Source organism: Mustela lutreola, chromosome 13, assembly GCF_030435805.1.
Source record: "Mustela lutreola isolate mMusLut2 chromosome 13, mMusLut2.pri, whole genome shotgun sequence".
NCBI classification, from domain to species: domain Eukaryota; kingdom Metazoa; phylum Chordata; class Mammalia; order Carnivora; family Mustelidae; genus Mustela; species Mustela lutreola.
The window spans coordinates 56,679,973-56,702,922 of NC_081302.1; the positions used below are offsets into that span (position 1 = coordinate 56,679,973).

General features: G+C 38.1%; 1 protein-coding gene across 1 annotated transcript in view; it reads left to right on the forward strand.

Moving 5' to 3' along the window:
* The window catches only part of GPALPP1 (GPALPP motifs containing 1), a 36,767-nt gene extending 18,344 nt beyond the window's left edge, over positions 1-18,423 (forward strand). Inside the window, exons 5-9 of the mRNA XM_059143934.1 lie at positions 4,059-4,190; positions 4,595-4,759; positions 9,894-9,992; positions 17,252-17,470; positions 18,218-18,423. Of these exons, the coding sequence (XP_058999917.1) occupies positions 4,059-4,190; positions 4,595-4,759; positions 9,894-9,992; positions 17,252-17,470 (615 nt within the window). The 3' untranslated portion in view covers positions 18,218-18,423. The remainder of the gene's footprint in view (positions 1-4,058; positions 4,191-4,594; positions 4,760-9,893; positions 9,993-17,251; positions 17,471-18,217) is intronic.
* Positions 18,424-22,950: the final 4,527 nt, after the last annotated feature.

Consider the following 22,950-nt stretch of genomic DNA (forward strand, 5'->3'; position numbering starts at 1 on the left):
AAGGCAAAAAAGTGTGGAGAGGGAGAGTTAGGTTTTAAGAAGTCCATTGCAGTCGGAGGAGAAAGAGAGAAGGCAAGAGCAATCAGAGCTTGGAATCCTGGACGAGCTTAGTTTCACATCAGTATCGTGCGGTTGTTTTCCTTATCTTAGAGGGCTGTTACAAGGATTAAGTCAGAACAGTAGGTTTTCAACTTTCAAGAGCTCTCATCATTGTCATCATTCTTACCATCTTCACTACTGATGTCATGTGAGTATCTTTGAAAAATTTAGTGTAACTATAAGAAATCTTTCTAGCAAGGTTGCTAAATACAAGAATACATTACCAGAGGAAGTACCTCCAGGCACATGGAAGACTGAGCTGGCGGGTCCTGCTCGGGGCTCCCTGCCACAAACTCAAAGAAATGCCCAGGCTGTGGGGAATAGCAGCAAAGTTAATATACAGCTAAGCTCCAAAGAAAGAAAGGGAAGTCTACAGCTGCTAGTGACATTGTGAGAATTCAGAGCTAGAGCAGGAAACACAAGCTTACACAGCAGAGGACCAGGGTGGTTTTAGGGAAGCCAGTCATAAGCCCTAGAGTTGGGCTTGGGGACCAGAGCCGTAGCTTCGGCTGTGCAGGCAGAGCAGAGGGAATTGAAGTCTCTGAATAAAACCCACAGCCTCCAGGTTCCATTCTGCAAAAAAAGGAGTCCTGGAGAAATAGAACTTGCAGCCCTTGGAATGTGGGAAGGAAGTTTCATGCTCTCCATAACCTACTTTCAGATGATTCCCAATATGTCTATCTGTCTGCCTCACACAGAGAGTGGCAAGGGAACGGGAAAAGAAAGATAAATACGGTAAAATGTTAGCAGCTGATGGATTTGGGTGAGGATACATGAGTGTTAGTTGTGAACTACATTTTCCAAAAAATTTGTTCAAGCATAATTCAGTTTTATTCATGCTTGGAATTTTGTCCTAACTCACCTAGACAGCAGATGAATAGTTTAATTCCCTGGTGGTATCTATTCTATATTTTCTGCTTCTCTTAGCAAAGGGTGAGGGGTAATGGTAGGGCAGGGCTTACACCATCGCATACCTGTTGCACTTGGTTGTACTCTTGGTTCTGAATTACTTGCTTTATAATTTCCTTCCAATGAAACCTTTTTCAAAAAACACTTCTCGTTTTCATATTTTACTTTTTCAAAGAGGGGCTTCTCTTAGTCTCTTATTCACAACATATACCCCTAAATTAAGATATACATAATGGTACTAATATTTAGCATTCTTTGAGCACTTGCCATAAGTCTGACACTGCATAGCACAACATAAACATATTTACATGACTTAATTATATTCCCAGACCACATAAACTTAATTTAATCAAAACAACAATCCTGGGAAATGTCAGGAAGTGTCCGCCAGAAAGCTTTTAGCTGCAAATAACAGAAAATGCTACTCAACGTGGAACTTTGTCCTAACCTATTTTATTAGCAAATGGGCTGTATGTGTAATTGCCTGGGCCATCTATATTCCCAAAATAAGAAGAATGTGTTTCATATGTAATAAAAGCTATACAACTAGGGTCATTCTAGGTTGGTTGGTTGAGCAGCCTAAATGATACGGGACTGCAGCTTTTCCCGTCTTTTCTGTCCTCTACAGGATGTTCATTCCTCTTAGGGTGACCCTTCATTATACCAGGAAGCTTGTCAAAGTTCTAAGATTCCCATGCACATGCCAATGTTCAGACAGAGGAGGGAATGATCTTACCCTGTGCCCCTTTTGTAGAGGAAGGAACACCTTTCCAGGTTTCCTGTAGACCTGTCCTCAGGTTTCTTTGGCCAGAATTGGATCATATGCCCAAGCCTTGGCTAGTCATTTGGGCAAGAGGAATTCAACCAAACTGACTGGCTTAGAATTACCAACATTTTTCCCCTAGGAGTTAGAGAAGTTCCCAGGTTCCTGAGAAAGGCATGGCCCCTAAGAGGATGAACAGAAACAGGGTTCTCTTAGAGTAGTTACTAGTTGGAGCTGTTATAATCCCCATCTGAAAAGACAAAAAGCCAGAACACCTGGATGGTTCAGTCAGTTAAGCAGCCAGCCCTTGATTTCGGGTCAGGCCATGATCCCAGGGTCCTGGGATCAAGCCCCACGTCAGGCTCCACACTTAACAGGGAGTTTGCTTGAGGATTCTCTTTCTCCCTCTGCTCTCCCCTCCACTCCCCCACTGTCTCTGTTTCTCTCTCTCTCTCTCTCAAATAAATAAATCTTAAAATACATAAATAAAAGACAAAAAAACAAGGCCTAAAAAGGCTAAATAGCACTCCTGAGGTTACATGCTAATACGATAGCAGATTGAGGCCTTGAAACTAGTTCTAACTGCAGCCCATAGTATAAACCAGTAAGGTATATGATTTCTATTGTATTTCTAGATAAAATAATTCACCCAGTTTTAACTCAACCAGGATACCAAAATGATTATATATCTAGATTGGATTTGGATTATGATTCTAGTTTCTCTTTTTCATTTTAGTATGTTGGGCCTGATTTTCATTTTGCTCCCTTAGTTTATAACTCCCAACACCCTAAGTGATCTTTATTTCTAAAAATTCCAGGCATCATCCTAACAAGACATGCAAGATGTGCCAAATTCTATCTTTATAAAATCATCTCTTGTTAGATGGAAGTAAAAATAAAATTCCCTTATCCCATACTTTAATACTATTTTAATGTCATGCCTCTTATAGTTGTAAAAGTTCATTGTATCTTTTATATTTCCTCATTTTATGTCACCAAGTATTATTTTGTAAGGGCTATAAATATGTTTATAATAATGTTTGACATCAAGGAGCTTACCCTGATAGAGATGAGCTATAAACACTTAAGGTTAAACATTAACAAGTGAAATTTTTTTAAAAAATAGAGAAGAGTCTCTAGTATAAGTAGAAAACATACACTGGCCTTAATCTTAGAATATTTTCATCTTAAATACCAGTTTTGTAACCTTGAACAATTTGTTTAACCTTCCTAAATAGACTTCTCTAAACCTAGGTTTCCTGGAAAAGAAAACAGGAATAATAATGTCTTTTCACAATTGTGTTATAAGGATCAAATGATGCATTGTATACCAAAGTCCATAGTTAGAGAAAGTGTGTGTGTGTGTGTGTGTGTGTGTGTGTGTAATTTAGAGTAAGCCGAGAGATAATACGTAATTATCTGATTGTTTGTACCAATAGCAATTGCTTTAAGGGTGCAGAGAAGAAACCACAGATACAAAGTTACCACCGAGTAGCTAGTGGGGAAAATGTAAACAACACAAATGAACTTGATCCTGATAATTTTTAAAAAATAGAAGCAAGAAGCTGCCCCTCCAAGCTGGAGGACAAATATCTTATTGTCGTTCATCTTAACCTACCTCTTCCTTGAGGCCAAGGACTGCTTGAAGCCCTAGAGTATCTAGATTTTAACACAGAGTCTTACATGCAAACCCTTTATTCAAATGATTTATTTATTGAGAGCAAATTGAATTCACTTATTCCAATACTATTACGTGTTTAGGGTCAAGGGAGTGTTTTGAAAACGAAGCTAACTCTTTGGGGCCAGTATTTGTGAGCTGTTGTATAGCATTTATTTCCGTGCACCTTGCTGAGTCATAAAGGCTCATACAGCTTCCAAGAACTGTGTCTTGTTCCAGAGAGCTTTTTCTGTACCAGGAACAAAAATGGTTTCAACTTGTGTCATCTCTGACCAGCTAGTAGTAATTACCTGGACTATTACTGTGAGAAGAATTGTGAGGCCACATCTATGTCCATCAGGAAAAAAGCTGAAATCATTTAATGAGGTCTGCCATGACCAGGGGAGGGCGGGGACAATGCACATTGTGTGGATTTGTCGTCTCTGTATTGTGAACTTTAGGAAGATGAGGAAAAATTCCTCATTGTTCAATGGTTAGCAATATGTTGTTTGCATTTTTGTTTCAGTGTCTCTGGGTAATCAATTTCGGCAAAATTTTAAGTAATTTAGGATCATTTTCTATAACCTGTAGCTCTGTTCCTGGGTTAAAGGTAATGTCTTATTTCAAAAGGAAACAGATAGCAGTGAAGATGAGGACATTGTTGGACCAATGCCTGCCAAAGGACCAGTTAACTATAGCGTCACAACAGAATTTGAAAAAAGGGCCCAGCGAATGAAAGAGAAACTGACCAAAGGAGACAATGTAAGTTTTAAAGAGACTGTACTCTGAAAGATAGACTAAGTGAATTAAAAATCTAAATTTTAAAAATAGACATGAAAGAAAATATAGGCACGTATGTATATAAGGAAAATTTAGGAGCAAGGTAACCCAGAAGCTGGTAAAGGAAAAGACTGGCAATTTTGCCTATCTAAAAAGTTCTGTATGGCAAAAGGTAAAAAAATCCGAAAAATGATAAATTAGATGAAGGTATTTATAACATATATGACAAAGTATCAATTTATATTAAATTCTTTCTCTTAAAGTATATTTTTTAACCTTAAAGCCTCAATTAAAAAACATGGCCATTTATAGAGAATTTTACACACACACACACACACACATTCTGTCTAGGCTACCTTTTTTTTGACAATTTACTTCTCTTAAAGGATTCATCTAAACCAATGACAAGAGAGTCATGGATGACTGAGCTTCCTCCAGAAATGAAAGACTTTGGTCTGGGGCCCAGAACTTTTAAGAGAAGGGCCGATGACAAATCTGGAGATCGATCAGTCTGGACAGACACTCCAGCAGACAGGGAGAAGAAAGCCAAGGTGAGAGTGTTTGTTTGTTCATGTATTTCTGCCCATGTTCACTCTATTTTGCAAGGATATAAGGCACAATAGTCTCAGGGTACTATTTTTAAAATTATGATTCCAAAAGGAAAATACAGAGTTCTCCCTGAAAGAAAATAAGGAAAGTGACAGCAGTTGCGTACTGTGTCCCAGTGAACTGTCTCATTTACATCTCAAGAAAACCCAGAGATAAGACTTCTCGACTTCATTTCATAGAGAAGAAACCAACTTTTATGAAGTCGACTTTTCTGGAATTAGAGGGCTGGTAAGTAATGAACAATGCTTCTATTCTAGACCTTCCTGTAACAGGAGAGGAGGTAACAAAAGAGATGTGGAAGTGAGCGGCCCACTTGGAATGGCTAATGTTGGAGTGCCTTTCTACTCTTTTGTAACTGGTCTTTTACAAAAATAATCTATTGGAATTTTTCTAATTTAGCCTTTAAGATTGTTTCAAAAAAGACATTCCCTTGTTTACATGGATTTATTCATGCCTACTTTTAGTTGTGCTTTTCTCTGTCCTTCTGTTCCTCATTATAGGCAAATAGATTAGCATATAGGCAGATATGCAAGGACTGTTCTTCAGAGGACACTATGACAGAAAATGGAGCAAAAGGAAATTAAGCAACACAGTGATTTTAGGTCCTGAGATTGAGTTCTTTAGATCCTTTCCTTTTCAGTATTGAAAGTGTTTTTCTGAGTTTTATAGTGAACTCATAAAGAGGTTATTAAAACTCCTTAAATTTTATGCTGTATGATGTTAAGCATATAGTACAGCAGACCTGTATTTATGGCATGAACTATATAGTATCAGTGTCAGAGAGCTGTTCATTTTTTAGGTAGTCCCAGTAGTTTATTTTTTATTTTGTTTCCCATGCCTCAGGAGACATATCGAGATGATGCTGCTAAGACTGATGTCAAAGAAGTTACTGCTTGTGTTCTCTTCTAAGATTTTTATGGTTTCAGGTCTCACAGTTAGGTCTTGAATCCTCTTTGAATTTATTTTTGTGTGTGGTGTAAAAAAGTAGTCCAATTTCATTCTTTTGCATGTTGCTGTCCGGTTTTCCCAACACCATTTGTTGAAGAAACATTCTTTTTCCTGGTAGATATTCTTTCCTGCTTTGTTGAAGATTAATTGACCATATACTTGTAGGTTCTTTGCTTCTGGGCTCTCTATTCTGTTCCGTTGATCTGTATGTCTTTTTGTGCCAGTACCATACTGTTTTGATGATCACAGCTTTGTAATAGATCTTGAAGTGCAAAATTGTGATGCCACCAGCTTCTTCTGTTTTAAGATTGCTTTGGCTATTTGGGGTCTTTTGTGTTTGCGTGCAGATGTGAGAACTGCTGGTTCTAGCTCTGTGAAAAATGCTCTTGGTGTTTTGATAGGGGTAGCATTAAATACGTAAATTGCTTTGAGTAGTAGTATGGACATTTTAACTACTTGTTCTTCCAGTCTGTGAGCCTGAAATGTCTTTCCATTTCTTTGTGTCATCTTGAATTTCTTTCATCAGTATTTTATAGTTTCCAGAGTACAGTTCTTTCACCTCTTTAGTTAGGTTTATTACTAGGTAATAGGGGTACATTTTTAAATGGGATTGATTCCTTAATTTTTCTTTCTCTTACTTTGTTATGTTGTATACCAATGCAACAGATTCCCATACATTGATATTGTTCTGTGTGACTTTACTGAATTCATTTATCAGTTTAATAGTGTTTGGTGGAGGGGGAGTCTTTTGGGTTTTCTGTGTAGAGTATCATGTCATAGGAAATAGTGAAAGCTTCACTTCTTCCTTGATGACTTTGGTCCCTTTTCTTTCTTTTTATTGTCTGGTTGCTGTGGCTGTGACTTCCAGTACTATGTTAAATAAAAGTGGTGAGAGTGGACATCCCTGTGGTATTCCTGACCTTAGAGGAAAAGCTCTCTTTTTCCCCATTTAGGATGATCTTGGCTGTGGTTTTTTCATAAATGGCCTTTATTATGTTGAGGTTATGTTCCTTCTAAACCTACCCTGTTGAGGACTTTTATCATGAATGGATGTTGTACTTTGTCAGATGCTTTTTCCACATCTGTTGAAATGATCATATGGTTCTTACCCTTTCTTTTATTAATGTGATGCCTCATATTGATTGATCTGCAAATATTGAACCACCCATGCAACCCAGGAATAAATCCCACTTGATCATAGTGAATGATTCTTTTAATGTATTGTTGGATTTGGTTTGCTAGCATTTCATTGGGAATTTCTGCATGTGTGTTCACCGGGAATTCTGGCCTGTCCTTCATTCTCTCTCTCTCTCTGTTTCTCTCTTTTATTTATTTAGTTAGTTAGTTAGTTATTTTAATTTTAAGTAGACATTCTGTGAATTCATGACCCTGAGATCAAGACCTGAGCTGAGAACAACAGTCAGATACTTAACTGACTGAGCCACCCTGGTGCCCCGTAGTTCTCTTTTTTTAGTGCAATCTTTATCTGGTTTTAGTATCAGGGTAATGCTGGCCTCAGAATGAATTTGGAAGTTTTCTATTTCTTGAGAATAGATTTTAACTCTTCTTTAAATGTTTGTTAGAATTCTCTGTGAAGCCATCTATCTAGTCTTGAACTTTTGTTATCAGTCTGTTAACTTTTCTTTTTCTTCCTGTTTCAGTTTTAGTAATTTAAATATTTCTAGGAATTTATTCATTTCTTCTGGATTGTCCAATTTGTTGGCATATAGTTTTCATAATATTCTCATGACTGTTTATATTTCTGGGGTGTTGGTTGTTATTTTTCCTCTCTCATAATTTTATTTATTTGGGCCCTTTCTCTTTTCTTTTTGATAGGTGTGGCTAGAGGATTATTAATTTTATTTTATTTATTTATCTTTATTTTAAGAATCAGCTCCTAGTTTCATTAATCTGTCCTGCTATTTTTTATTTTCTGTCATTTTTTTCTGCTGTAATCGTTACTGTCTCTGCTGGCTTTAGGCTTCATTTTCCATTCTTTTTCTAGCTTCTTTGGGTGTAGGATTAGATTTGTGATTTTTCTTGCTTCTTGAGATAGACCTGTATTGCTAGATACTTTCTTATGAGGACTGCTTTGGCTGCATTCCAGAGATTTTGGACCATTGTGTTTTCATTTTCATTTGTTTCCATGTATTTTTTATTTCTTCTACTCATTTTTCTTTTTTAATATTTGAGTTCCCAGCATAATCTCCACTAGGTGGAGATTAAGCTAAGTGGAGACTAAGCTACTAAATTCTCACATTCACTTAGCCAACGTAGCCTAAAAGAAGTAAGATTGCTCTTTAGAAAGAAATGGAAGTGTTCATTATAAATTGACAGACATCTGTTATGCCCTCGCCTCCCAGTCTTGACTAGCTCTATTAACTCTTTTTCTTTTTTTAAAGATTTTATTTATTTATTTATTTATTTGACGGGCAGAGATCACAAGGAGGCAGAGAGGCAAGCGGAGAGAGAGAGAGGGAAGCAGGCTCCCTGCTGAGCAGAGAACTCAATCCCAGGACCCCGAGATCATGACCTGAGCCAGAGACAGCAGCTTAACCCACTGAGCCACCCAGGCGCCCTAGATCTATTAACTCTTAATATTAAATGGTCAGGTTTTATCTCTGTCTTACCATAACATCATTTCTTCCTTAATATTTATAAATGAAAGCATCTGTTTTCTAGGAAAATATTTTATGAGAAAGTAAGAGCTGAGCTAGTCCTGTTTTTAACAGTGCTTTATTAAATACAGCATTGTTTTGTACAATTATTTTTAAGATTTTATTTCTTTGTCAGAAAGAGAACACGCAACCAGGAGTGGCAAACAGAGCAGGCAGAGGAAGAAGCAGGCTCCCTCCTGAGCAAGGCACCTGATGCGGGACTTGTTCCCAGGATTCTGGGATCATGACCTGAATGGAAGACAGGGGCTTAACTGACTGAGCCACCCAGGTGTCCCTATAGAATTTTTTTTTAAGTAGGTTCCATGCCCAACTTAGGGCTTGAACTCACAACCCTGAGATTGAGAGTCACATGCTCTACCAACTGAGCCAGCCACGTGCCCGTTTTGTACATTATTAAGATAAAAATTTTAGATGACATCCTTGGTTTTCTTAAGCAGATAACAGTTTACAAATATGCTTTGAGATTTGTTGGAAATTTATATCAGCACTTCATCTTGTATATGCAGTGTTGTTTTGTTTTGTTTTGTTTTTTTAAAGATTTATTTATTTATTTGACAGACAGAAATCACAAGGAGGCAGAGAGGCAGGCAGAGAGAGAGGAGGAAGCAGGCTTCCCACTGAGCAGAGAGCCCGATGCGGGACTCGATCCCAGGACCCTGGGATCATGACCTGAGCCGAAGGCAGAGGCTTTAACCCACTGAGCCACCCAGGCTTCCCTGCAGTGTTGTTAATGTTGTGTTTTTGTTTTTGTTTTTGTTTTTTTTTAAGTTCAAATTCCAGTTGTTCACTGTTGGTATATTCTGTATATTGACCTTGTATCCTGCAGCTTTGCTATAGTGTACTTGCTTATTAGTTCCAGGAGTATTTTTATAGATGCTTTGGAATTTTCTATATAAACAATCATGTCATCTATGAATAAAGATAGTTTTATTTCTTTTCCAAACTTTTAAACCTTTTCTCTTTATTTGTCCCCTCAAGTGATTTTACTAGTTTTAAAAACAGATAATGCAGAATTTCTTTCTCTTTTTTTCTAATTTTATTTTTAAGTAATCTCTGTACCCAATATGGGGCTCGAACTTATAACCCCGAGATCAAGAGTCGTATGCTCTACCAACTGAGCCAGCCAGCCACCCCTGTAGGATTTTTTAAAGCCTCATTTTCTCTCCTACATCTCATCATTGTTTGTCAGACTCCTTTGTGAGTTTGATAAATAATTGGCTTCTTCCAATTAGTTGATTGGATAGGTTTCTTCCTTGTTTTCAAGAAAATCATCGAGTAGAACACCAACTGATTCCTTATCAACTATATGTATATTTATATTCCTAGTAGGAAAAGATTCAACAATCTTAGTTTAGTCTCTTAGTACTCAATCTGAGTAAAAATAATATTTCTTTTTTAGTTTTTCTTAACTATATGGTTCAGTAATGTGTTGCCTGTGTTCATTTTTCAGGAAACACAAGAAGCAAGGAAATCATTTAATAAGAAGGATGAAGAACATACATTGTCAGGAAGGGAAAAGAGATTGGCTGAGCAGGTATCCTCATACAATGTAAGTAAGAATAAAATATATAAGCTTTTTTTCTTTTTTTTAACAGAGTGGTCATAAGTTTCATTGTTTTTTAAATATTTATTTATTTATTTGAAAGAGAGCGAGCATGCGTGAGTGGGGGAAGGGGTGGAGAGAGAGGGAGAAAGAGAATTCCAAGCAGACCCCGCACTGAGTGCCGAGCCTGACTTGTGGATTGATCCCAAGACCCTGAGATCACAACATGAGCCAAAACCAAGAGTCAGACTGACTGTGCCACCCAGGCGCCCCTAAGCTTTTATTTTTTTTTTTCTATCCTTCAATGTTCTTCTCATATTTTTTCTCTTTCTTGTTTTTCTTTCTTTTCTATGTCTTCCTTTTTAGCTTGGTCTTTTTCTGTACAACTGCCCTGAGAAATATTCCACTCTATTGTGTTACATGTCTTTATGTAAAATCCTATTTATAGGATTTTTTTAATGTATGTGTATAATATTTTCAGTTTGTATTTTACTTAAGTCTTATGTTAGAAATTTAATTTGTAGAGATTAGAAACAGATGATCAGAAGCAAGAGCCCCTGCCCTGCAGCCACTCCCCACCCCACCAGAGGGCCTGCACCATCCAGCCATGGTCAGTCCCACCATGTTCTGTGATGTCACCCTGAACAGGGAGCCCTTGGGCCGCCTCACCTTGGAGCTGTTTCAGACCAGGTTCCAAACACAGCAGAGAACTTCCGTGCTCTGAGCTCTGGGGAGAAAGGATTCGGTGATAAAGTGCCGGCTTTCACAGGATCATTCTGGCAGTTCTGTGCCAGGCTGGAGATTTCCCACCCCGTACTGGCACTGGTGGCCTGTCCATACGGGAAGAGAAATTCGCTGGCGAGAATTTCGTCCTGAAGCACACAGGTCCTGGCATCTTGTCCAAAGGCTGCACCCCACACAAACGCTTGCCAGGTTTTCATCGGAACCACCCACACAGAGTGGTTGGGCAGCAGGCAGTGATCTCGGGCGAGGTGAGAGGGCAGGAATACTGTGCACGCCATGGGGCTGTTTGGGACCAGAAACGGCAAGACTAGCAAGATCACTATTGCTGACTGTAGACGCACCTAAAAAATTTGACTTGTATTTTACCTTAGCTGGCAGACCATTCCTTCCGTAGCCCAGGAAAGCAACCTCCACCCCCATCTGCTCGAAGTACCGGTAATCTTTGTGCTCTTGCTGCAGTGCTAATGGATTCCATATTTTCCTTGGCCCCCTTCCAAATCCAGCCAGGTTGCAGAGTTAAATTTATGATTGTGGCGTGAAAACTAAACAACAACAAAAGAAAGCAAGAGCCCTACTAACTCCTAGAGATCCTCAGTTCATATTTCAAATTATAAGCCAATTTGGAATGTTTGATGTGAAGATTTAAATATGGAAGAAAAATGGTTTTTAAGATATAGTTCAATCAAAAAAAAAAAGATACAGTCCAATCTAAATTTATAAACTAAACAGTGTTCAGTTAACATTTTGTTATTTCATTATATTCTCTTACTTTAAAAACAAAACAAAAACTTTTGAGTGGTCCAGCTAAATGTAAATCACCAGACCCTTTGGGCCCTACAGTGTTCAGGTATCTAAGGAAAATTACCTCTGTTCCCAGCGTATTAATTAATGAAAAGTTTCCCAAACATTAAAAATATAGTTAGCGTGATTAATTGGACCTGTGTAGACCAGTATACAAACAGTGAAGCATACATGAAACATTTTTTTGAAACTGACCAAAACTCAACCCACAATGGAGCATTTATGAAAACTGACCAGCTTAAGAGTCAAATCTCAATAAAACTGGAAGAATTACTGTCATTAAAACCATGTTCTCTGACCACAAAGAATTTAAGTTAAAATTTGGAATAATTTAAAAGCCTTGTACAACTTAAAATTAGAAAAATTCAGAATTTAAATTTTGCATGAAGGACAACATGATAATGAAAGTTAGAAAATACGTAGACATGAATAACACAAAAATACTACATATCAAAAATGTGGGCAGTGCACTATCAGGTGGTACTTAGAGGCAAAACTATAGCTCTAGTGAGTTCTGTTAGAAAAGACTAACTAAAAATCAATGAGCTGGGCCTCTTTCCAAATAGGCATTTCCAGTAGTAAACATACATCTACCCCCAGACCCTATAGTTTTACCCTTGGGCATCTATCTACTTAAGGCAAATGAAAACCTATTCACACAAAGACTTGAATATGCTTTATTGTTAATGTCCTCAAAAAAACTTCTAGAAGAAACTCTGGATTCCTGGTTAGCTCAGTCGGTTAAGCGTCGGCCTTCAGCTCAAGTCATGATCCCAGGGTCGGAGTCCCACATGGAGCTTCTTCCGCTGCCTGCTGCTCCCCCTGCTTGTGATCTCTCTCTCTCACTTTCTGAGAAATAAAATCTTGAAAAAGAAAAAGAAACTCTACCTATGAAACTAATAATACACTATATGTAAACTAACTGAATTTAAACTAAAAAGAAGATTTGCACATTGAAAAAAGACTTCTATAAGAACGTTCATAGAAGCTTTGTTCAGGGTGCCTGGGTGGCTCAGTGGGTTAAGCCGCTGCCTTCGGCTCAGGTCATGATCTCAGGGTCCTGGGATCGAGTCCCACATCGGGTTCTCTGCTCAGCAGGGAGCCTGCTTCCCTCTCTCTCTCTCTGCCTGCCTCTCTGCCTGTCTACTTGTGATCTCTCTCTGTGAAATAAATAAATAAAATCTTTAAAAAAAAAAAAAAAAAAAAAAGAAGCTTTGTTCATATAAGCAACTATCTATGGACAGCTCAGATGTTCATCAGGAAGAGAAAGAAAAACTGAATGCAGTGAAATACTACTTAGCAATAAAAAGAAACAAATCACAGATAGATGGAACAACATGGATGAGTCTCGAAGTCATTACACTGAGTACAAGGAAATATGTACAAGGAAGTACATACTGCACCATTCCATTTAAGTGATGCTCTACATTAAGCAGAATGAGTCTGTGGTTGAAAAAAAGCAGAATACTGGTTGTAGTAGTTGAGTGTGGGCGTTGATTAGGAAGAGGCAAAGTGTTTAGTGATAGAAATGTTCCAGATTTTGATTGAGCCCCAAGCTGGGTTCGGTGCTGGGCATAGAGCCTGCTTAAGATTCTCTCTCTGCCCTTCCTCCCAGCTCCCCTCACATTCTCTCTCTCTAAAATAAAATAAATTTTTAAAATATATGAAAAAGATTATAGTTATAATCTTATGCTGAAATTTTATTCACAAGATTTACTTTTCAAAATAGTAATAGTCTTAAGACCACCCTCTAACTCTTGGTTTGGATAAATCGAACACTCTTTTAAAGTATTACCATGAAGACAAAAACAAAAAACAAAAAACTAGCCTCTTAGCGTGAATTTTCAAAAGCAGTTAAAAAATGATCTCATTCAAAATAAATTGCACTGGCTTTTAGAAATTGTTATAAAACACACATTTTGTTAAATGAGTAAATTTGGCAAATCAGCAATTTGGTCATTTAGCAAATTACTCTGTACGTGAATGGTCCTCAGGGTGATTTTTAGTGAATGGACTGTTTCTGGTTGTTTCCATAATTTTTTTTTTTATAGCTCCAGCATTGGTTTGGTCCTGGGGATCTCAAGGTACAAATTACGCTGAAACAGTGTCCCTGAAGCTGCAGACATAACAGCTCATTTATCATAAAGAATTTGAGCACTTGAATCGTTTGAATTGATTGGTAGTAATCCAGTGGTTTAACGTAGTCCTCTCTTTACTGGTGTTTAATTTAATAATATAGGGCATTGGTAAATTGAAGCCCGCCATCTTTGTTCCTCCGTTATTGTTTGATTTTGTTACCTTTTGTGCAGTTTCCCGTTTTGTTTTGTTTTGTTTTGTTTTTTTAAGAGAGGGATGGGGGAGCAGAGGGAGAGGAAGAGCGAGTTGACGTGGGGCTTGATCTCAAGACCCTGAGATTGTGACCTGAGCTGAAATCAGGAGTTAGACACTTAACCAACTGAGCCAGCCAGGCACCCCATCCTTTTGTGCAGTTTTGATCATCGGTATCAATCCCGTTCTTCAAGTGGCTCAAGGTGAAATAGGGCCTCTATAGCATCATTCTTTCTCACATCGCCACACATCTCTTTCAAACCTTGTTCTCTGTTTTCTCCAGCACCTTCTTATACTTCAGGCCTTCCCCCTGCCAGCTCTTGATAGCCTGTCTACCTTCAGCTTTACTACCCCACTAATGAGGTTTTTTTCTCATTCATGAGGGAGGGAGGGGAAAATGTGGAGAAATCTAAAAGATTAAGTTTTTCTAGTATGGCTTTCTTACATTTATATATATATATTTTGTGTGTATATATATATATATATATATATAATACATTATAGTTCCTCATCCTACAATTAACCCTGCTCTTCATGTCCTTTGGCTTGCTTTCTCTCTCCTCTGATTTTTAAAAGCACGGGTTTCTGAGACTCAGAGTTGGCAATTTAGATTCACGAAATCTAACAGCGGGGCTCAGGAATCTGTATTTCTTTTCAGTCAGGAGTGGAGACCAGCAGTCTTCAGGTGTTTTTGCTTGGTATCCCCTAAAAGAAACCTTTATCCTTAACAACTAAAAATTTTTATTGTAAGTTTCAGTAATTACAAAAAATGTATAGTATAGGGTATTACTCTGTTCAGTGTTTCAGATGGAATCCAAGAGACATAGCAATTCAGGATCAGTTATTAGCCATTAAAATATACACCTGAAAAAGCACTTTCTTAACATTTGACAGTTTTATTTCATCCTTTTTTCTCCTTGAATTCATAATTTTCTCTTCTGCCACAGAATTTTTTCATAATGGAAGTCTCTTACACTTGAAAATCTTTTATGATAATATTGACAAGTATCTCTCCCTCTCCCTTTGCCCCTCCCCACCTCACATGCACACTCTAAAATAAACAAGTCTTAAAAAAAAAAAAAAGTGGAAAGCACTTGACTTGCAAATCAATTTGTTTCTAAAAGATTTTACGAAGATTTATGAAATGAGTGAGAGGGGTTAGGAAAATTTGAGAGTGGTAATTCAAATAAATACTAAACTAACATAATATCTTTTTTTTTTTAAGATTTTTTTTTTTTAATTGCCAGAAAGCGAGCACGGGGGAGAGAGAAAGCGAGAGTGCAAGCAGGGGGAGCAGCAGGCAGAGGAAGAAACAGGCTCATTGCTGAGCAAAAAGCCTGATGTGGGACTTGATCCCAGGACCTTGGGATTGTGACTTGAGTCAAAGACAGACACTCAACTGACTGAGCCACCCCGGTGCCCCAACATAACATCTTTTGTACATTCTGCTAAAACCTACAGCTCCAGATTGAGCTCATTCAGTTGATGGGGAATAACAACCCCATGACCTAATTGGCAAAGTCGGTTCTGGTTGCTAAATCAGCCAGTTAAGAGTCATTTTCTGGGGACGTCTGGGTGGCTCAGTTGGTTAAGCAGCTGCCTTCAGCTCAGGTCATCATCCCAGCGTCATGGGATCGAGTTCCACAGCGGGCTCCTTGCTCCGCAGGGAGCCTGCTTCTCCCTCTGACTCTGCCTGTGCTCACTCTCGCTCGCTCTCTCTCTGACAGATAAATAAATAAAATCTTTAAAAAAAAAAAAAAAGACTCACTTTCTGTCAGAAAATCTTACTTCATTTTTTCATTCAAATAGACGTGTTAATGATTGTCCCAGTGACACTTCAGAACTCTGAAGCAGATGGGTGGGCAGGATAGTTTTTCTCTTGGATCAAATAGGGTGCTGCCATTTTCACCGTTTCTTACCAGTGTTATGTTGCTTTCACTGCCTTTACTTCTTTGCTCTCAAACACATCTTTAACAGAGTAGGGCCTGGAAGAGATGTCGTTGCTAAGCAAAAATTGCCCTTTCTTCCACTGCCCTTCTATTCAGTCTGTTTGAGCACAGAACATTCAAACAAAAACCAAAACACCAATTTCTGAGAGACACCACACACTTAAGAGAAATATGTTTAAGACACAGAACAGGGCGCCTCAGTGGCTCAGTTTGGTTAAGCATATGACTTGATTTCCACTCTGGTCATGATCTCTGGGTTGTGAGATCAAGCTTCACTTCGGGCTCCCCAGTAAGTGGGGAGTCTGCTTGAGATTCTCTCCCTCTGCTCAGGCTCTCTCTCTCTCTCTCCCTTTCTCTCTCTCTCCCTATCTCTCTCTCTGTCAGGTAATCTTTTTTAGAAAAAGATCCTCTCCTTCTGCCCCCGCCAACTCCTACTCTCTAAATAAATAAAAGTCTTAAAACACACACACAGAAGAACCAAAGCCTTCCTGAGTTTATAGTACCTCAGTTAGAGGAAGTATTTCACATTTTTTGTTTGAAACCTTGGAAACTTGCTCTCCTAGGCAGTATTCTTACAGTAAGATTCTGAGAGGCCTCTCTTTTGTGAAGTAGCCAAGGGCTCTAATAAAAGGGGAGAGATCAAGCTAGCAAGATGCCTTATGGAGCAAGTCAATTTTAAGTGAGGGTACATGAAGAAGTTGAGCTTTGTGGGTAGATAACCTTAAAATTATCCATGTCTTTGTACCACACGAATTCCACTCTCTGTAGCCCGAAGGCCCACATCTGCCCCCACTGAAACTAATGGCCTTTGCTCAGAACTCATCCTACTGGGTATATTTGAAACCGTGAGCACCTGTCCCAACTAAGAAGAAAGAGAATGAGCGATGTAAGAGAAAGAACAGTAAACTGAAAGGAACAAAAATCTCTTAGCTTATGGAATATGCCAGTAGATCCTGAGCGGGCCTTGAATTTTGTCACTCCTGTGCCATTATTTTTTGGGTTTGCCCTTGTTTCTGCGTTGGCCTGGCCACACCCTTTGCTTCCTGTGCACCTGTTCAGGCGGCAGACCAGCACATCCATGACTCTTTACCCAGGTTCCTCAGTGACGATGTAATTGCTCTTCCGTCCTCACCATGCTCTTGGCTTGGACTCTAATTATGACACACCACATGTGGTTATTTCAAAATGTATTTCCTCTCTGTCTTGTTTTTTTTTTTTTTATTACTATTATGTAATGGTAGTTAGTAGATATCTTCATTATGGTTGAATTGAATTTGCCTCCGCTACATATTTTCTTCATGGATCCTGTCTTGGATTTGGCAAAACCTGACAGGGTCTATAAAAAGCCCTCCTTAATTTCATCATTACTGCTTAGTCATTTTGCTTCATGATCCTATTCTGTCCACAATCTAGACAAAGATTTTCATTTCTACTCTCCCCCAGGAATCAAAAAGATCAGAATCTCTTATGGACATTCATCATAAAAAATTAAAGAATAAAGCTGCTGAAGAAAAAAATAAGCCCCAAGAAAGAATACCATTTGACCGTGATAAAGATCTCAAGGTTAATCGGTTTGATGAAGCTCAGAAAAAAGCTCTGATAAAGAAATCTAGAGAACTAAACACCAGATTTTCACATGGCAAAGGCAGTATGTTTTTATAAGTAAGTATGAGAGGTCTCTTTTCAAACTGATAAATTTGAACTTTTCTAAATACTCTGTTATCCAGAAATAGTTGTGTGTAAAATCTATTTCCTTTTATAATAAAGTAGATTATAAACATGAAAATCTTTTTTGATAAGTCGATCATGATTTTTTGAATATTCAGCCTTGTGGGATTAAAAAATGTAGTTTACTTTGAAAAATAGCTTTGTCTTCAGGCATTGCTATTAAAAACACTGAAGTTAAAGTTTATAAGAAATGGCCAAAGAATGAGTGATTTGAAGCTTGGTTAAATATGCATGCTTTTTTAAAGAACGAAGAAAGGAGATGCATCTATAATCTCTGTGTTAAACAAGATCACAGTTAGAAAACATTCTTTGCTTTGAAAGCCTCTCTGTGAATTAAGCTTAAGTTCAAAATCATTATATCCTTCATCCACAGCCCAGTCTGACAAGGGTTCGTAAAGGTGAGTAAGGAATTATGTAAAAGCTGAGGTTGCTTCTTAAAATCTTGAGCATTTTTAAATGTATGAAACCTGTATCAATATTAAAATGTGGCTTTGAAAGAAAATACAGGGGCGCCTGGCTGGCTCAGTCAGTGGAGCATGCAACTCTTAATTCGCAAGGTTGTTGTGAGTTCGAGCCTCACGGCGTGTAGAGATTACTTAAAAATAAAATCTAAAAAAATAAAGGAAAATACAGTTAAAGTTAGAAATATTTTCCAACTTACTGAACTTTCTTATTCTTCAGGGGGATTTCTCTGTGCAGTGAAGAAAAGTTGAAGAATACGCTTTTATCTGTCTGTCCACCTTTATCCCTTTGTTTTGAGTTTCTTGAGATTAGAGATGACTTCAGTCTTAAAAACCATACAAACTTACCTTGTGTGTATATCCTGTAAGTTCTATGGAAACCTAGTCAGTATTTCTTATGTGGAATAGAATTTTGTGTGTCTTCGGCTTCTGAGGAAGTGTGGGCTTTTCTTCAAATAATTATTTTGAGGCTCTCCCATCCGAGCCCTAATTTTTGTGGTGTCTCACAAGTATCCTGTAAGATCTTGGTCAGGACTATCCACCAAATCCCCACCAAAGCTTAGACCTCCTCATCAAATGTTACTCACCTGGCCCTGGAGTAAATGTGCCGGGTCCTTGCAGTAAATCCATGAATTTGAAATTGTTTGGGTTTTCCCTCTAAACCGTGAATACACATTTACAAATAGAGGGCTCAGAGGTTTCATCTGTTTTGTTCACATTTGCTTGTTTGGGCGATCAGGGTTTTTTATTTGTTTGGGCTTTTGTTTTTCTATTTTGGTTGGTTCTATTTGGTTTTGGTTTTTAAGTCAGCAAGAAGGGCCTCTGCATTATCTCATGTGCTAAGGAAAAATTATATTGATTTTTCCAATATTAATAAGTATTTCTGGGGGAGGCAATCTGAGGGACAAAATATGCCCTTAAGCATTAGCAGTGTGAAGTCTAAGACTTGGTCTCCATGGTCTCAGTCAAAGCTTTCTAATTAAGTCTTTAAACTTTGCTTTGCGATGATCTTATTTTACCCTTTTATAGATTTTAGCTAATTTATTATAAACTGATCTTTTTTATCAGTCATGAATAGTCTCTTAAAAAAATCAAGCTCCTGGGACGCCTGGGTGGCTCAGTTGGTTGAGCAGCTGCCTTCGGCTCAGGTCATGATCCCAGCGTCCTGGGATCGAGTCCCACATCGGGCTCCTTGCTCCATGGGGAGCCTGCTTCTCCCTCTGACTCTGCCTTCCACTCTGTCTGCCTGTGCTCGCTTTCGCTCGCGCTCTATCTCTGACAAATAAATAAATAAAATCTTAAAAAAAAAAAAAAAAAAAGTCAACTTTAAAAAAAAAAAAAAAAAAAAAAAAAAAAAATCAAGCTCCTAATCCCTGAATACAGAAATATAAATGGACATGTTAATCATAACCACCCTAATGAGAGTATGTAAGTTTGTAATGCTTGAGGTACCATCTGTCGGGATGTTAAATAGAATATTCTAAATGGTTAAATCCTAAATTCAAATTCTCTAAGTTTTGTTTTCTTACAGAGCCATTCTAATTGTTCACTAGTTCTGTGGTCTATTCTTTTTTTTTTTTTTTTTTTAAAGATTTTATTTATTTATTTGACAGAGAGAGATCACAAGTAGGCAGAGAGGCAGGCAGAGAGAGGGGGGGAAGCAGGCTCCTCGCTGAGCAGAGAGCCCGATGCGGGACTCGATCCCAGGACCCTGAGATCATGACCTGAGCCGAAGGCAGCGGCTTAACCCACTGAGCCACCCAGGCGCCCTCTGTGGTCTATTCTTGATAAAGCATGAAGGGTTTTGTTTTTTGTTTTTTATGGGGAAAAACACAAAATGAGAGACGAGGTGGGAAGTGTGAGGTTTCAGTGGAAAAACATTCTGATTCCTTGTTCATTTAGGCTTTATGACAATTGAGTGACCTCTTCAGATTATGGCACAAATTATTCTTTGCTTTTATGATATCAGCCTAAACAGTAGCCTAATCAAGGAGTGTAGCTACTAAAACGATAAATTATTCTCCCAAGCAAACCGAGAAAGCCTCTTGTCTCAGAACTTGAACAGAACTACCATTTGCCTAAGATCTCATTTTTAGTGAGTAATATTTTCTGAACCCAAAACTTTGTATAAAAGCATCCATTGCTCTTATTTAATTTTGTTACAATTTTTCGCCAATGAAAGGAAGAAATGTTTTCTAATTCCTTATCCTTGTATGAATTCCTAACATATATTTTTGGGAAATTTGGTATTTTTTAAAGTAAAAATGTCACCTTTGGTTACTTATTTTTCTTTGTTTTCTTCATCTTAAAGAGATAGGATATTTCCATATCACCTATTTACTGTTTTTCCCCTCACCTTGAAGCATCTTTGTCCTCAGCAAAAGGGAGAAAACCTCTTTTTTCGGCCTTATGCTTTCCATGAGTTACCACCTTATTGCTTCTTGTCACCCCAGGACAGTTTTAATCAAATGTAAGGCCAGACGGGAGGTTTTTATGCCCCTCCCCCGACAGGGACTACGCCCAATATAACAGTATTGATAATAGAATAGAGTTGCTATTTACACAGAATGGAAAGGTGCTCGTGTCAGCCCCTCCCCTCTTCCAAAGTGGTGAAAAGCCTACTTAAATCAAGTCTCCATCCATCTGGCAGAAAATTGGCTTTGCTGACATCTTCTAATAAGAACTTTTTAATTTCCTATACTTCTTGGCTACAAGTTTTCTAGAACTGCATCCTCCTTTGAAACTTCAAAATGAAGAAGAAAAAAGAGCAACACTCAGTTCAAAGGGTGAAGCAGATACTTTAACTTTCTTTTCCATTGAAGGTGACATCTAAGTTCATTGTACCTAAAAGTACATGATTTTTGTCCACCTCTGTAAATCGTCATCTCAGATTGAGTTACTTCCACAAGTAACCACATTACTGATAAATAAATGGTGACTTTAGCAAGTGAGAGAATTGGGAATGGGGACAGAAGGTGAGAGATGATGGCTTCACCCATTCATTATCAGGTAAATTAAAGCCTTTTTATATTGGGCAAAATATTGTAAATTAAGTCCTGCTCTTTAAAAAAAAAAAAAAAAGCCATGGTCTTATTAAAAGTTTTTAATCGTCTTCGGATATAGCAACCATTCGACATTTAATTTATCTCTTAAACTTTTAGTATTTCTCTGACTTAATGACTTATTTAAAAGTGAGGTTGAGAGGGACACCTGGGTGTGGCTCAGTCGGTTGAGTGTCTCCCTTCAGCTTGGGTCATGGTCCCGGGGTCCTGGAATCAAGCCCCGCATCAGGCTCCCTGCTCAGCGGGAGGCCTGCTTCTCCCTCTCCTACTCCCCCTGCTTGTGTTCCCTCTCTTGCTGTCTCTCTGTCAAGTAAATAAATAAAATCTTTTAAAAAAAAAAGAAGTGAGTTTGAGATTGACATGGTACCAAAACTTATATGCTCCAGAATAGATTAGTAGTTATTCTATAAATTATTTGGTCCCCAAACATGATGGCACTTTTTATTTCTTATATAGGGTGGATAATGTTAATATTATTACTCAAACGTATGATCATGGGAGATGAATTGTTAAACTGTCTACAAGAGTTCTGTCATGTCTCTTTTGTACTTCTTCCATGCTAATGATAAGCATTGTCAGAAAAAGCAATTCTCTGTTGAGTTATGTAGCTCAGAGGAAGAATTAACGTGGGGGGAACTGGTTAGAAATAGTGCCTGTGTAACATCAGTGCCAGCTCTTCTCTTTCATGATACTAATTTATTTTACTTTGACTTTTGATGCCATCGTGAGATTTAAGTCTGCAGTTACAGAAGTCATGCATTTCCTATTATATGAGAGTTGGGGGTTTTTGCAGCTTAAAAAATTGTTCAACTGTGACTCTAGTTTGTAAAATACTATAAAGAGCTATACACTGCCCCTTTGAATCTCTTCATTTTGAACTCTACAGGAAAAGACTTTTTAGAAAAGAGTTCTTGGTGTATAATTTTTTACGTATAAATAAAGTTTCATCTCTGAGAAGTTGTGGACTTTTATTTGTGTTCTCTTAATATAATTAACTTGTCTGAAGCCAGCAATACAAGGAAAAAAAATATTCCACAAAAATATATTCTGGCCAATCAGATCATTTTAGGAAGAAACCTCACTTGCCACGTTTTCATTATCCCGGTCTAACTACAAATAGTAACTGTTTCTTTAGACATGTAAGACAAATTGGAAATGCTCTTAAGAGCATCATGACCCAAGAGGGGATAGAGCTGGCTTATAACCAAGATTCCATTGTTCTGTGAATCATAAGACTTTAGAACAGTTGGTGGGTGTTTTCAGGGGTGTTTGATGATCACCTTTTTTTTTTCCTTTCTCTACTTCCCAGATTCTTTCAGAAAGCATGTGTTCTTTTTTAATTTGAGGTGGGGAGGCTAATCCCCCTTTTTATAACATTCTGATTTTTTATTATATAGGGTTAGTTGAGGACAAGAAACTTTTCAGGTAAAATGGTAAGGAAAGTCTGAAGAGACATCATTTAAGCTGAAACCTAAAAATGAAAAAGATGCTAGCAGAATGAGCAGTACTGACCACATATGCAAAGGCCTTGAAGCATTAGTTGGGAAGTGTTTGAAGAACTGTACTAGTGTGGGCAGTATATAAAAAATATGGGGGCTCAAGGTTGGTCCCTGCTACTGATGCTAGGAACCCCATACAAGGGCATCTGACCCAGTTTTAGAAGGCAAAAGGAAGCCTCCCAGAGGAGAGTATGCTTTAGCCAAGTCATAAACCTCACATAGGAGTTAGCCAGATGGGTCCTAATACTAAAGATCTACCCTCCTGGCTATGTCTGAATTTCCCAACCATGTCTGAATTCACCCTTTAGGCCCAGTGCTGTGAAGACAGCATGTACTCATGTCCTCAACAGAAAATTAACACATTGAACTTCTGCCCATACATGTCACCAAAA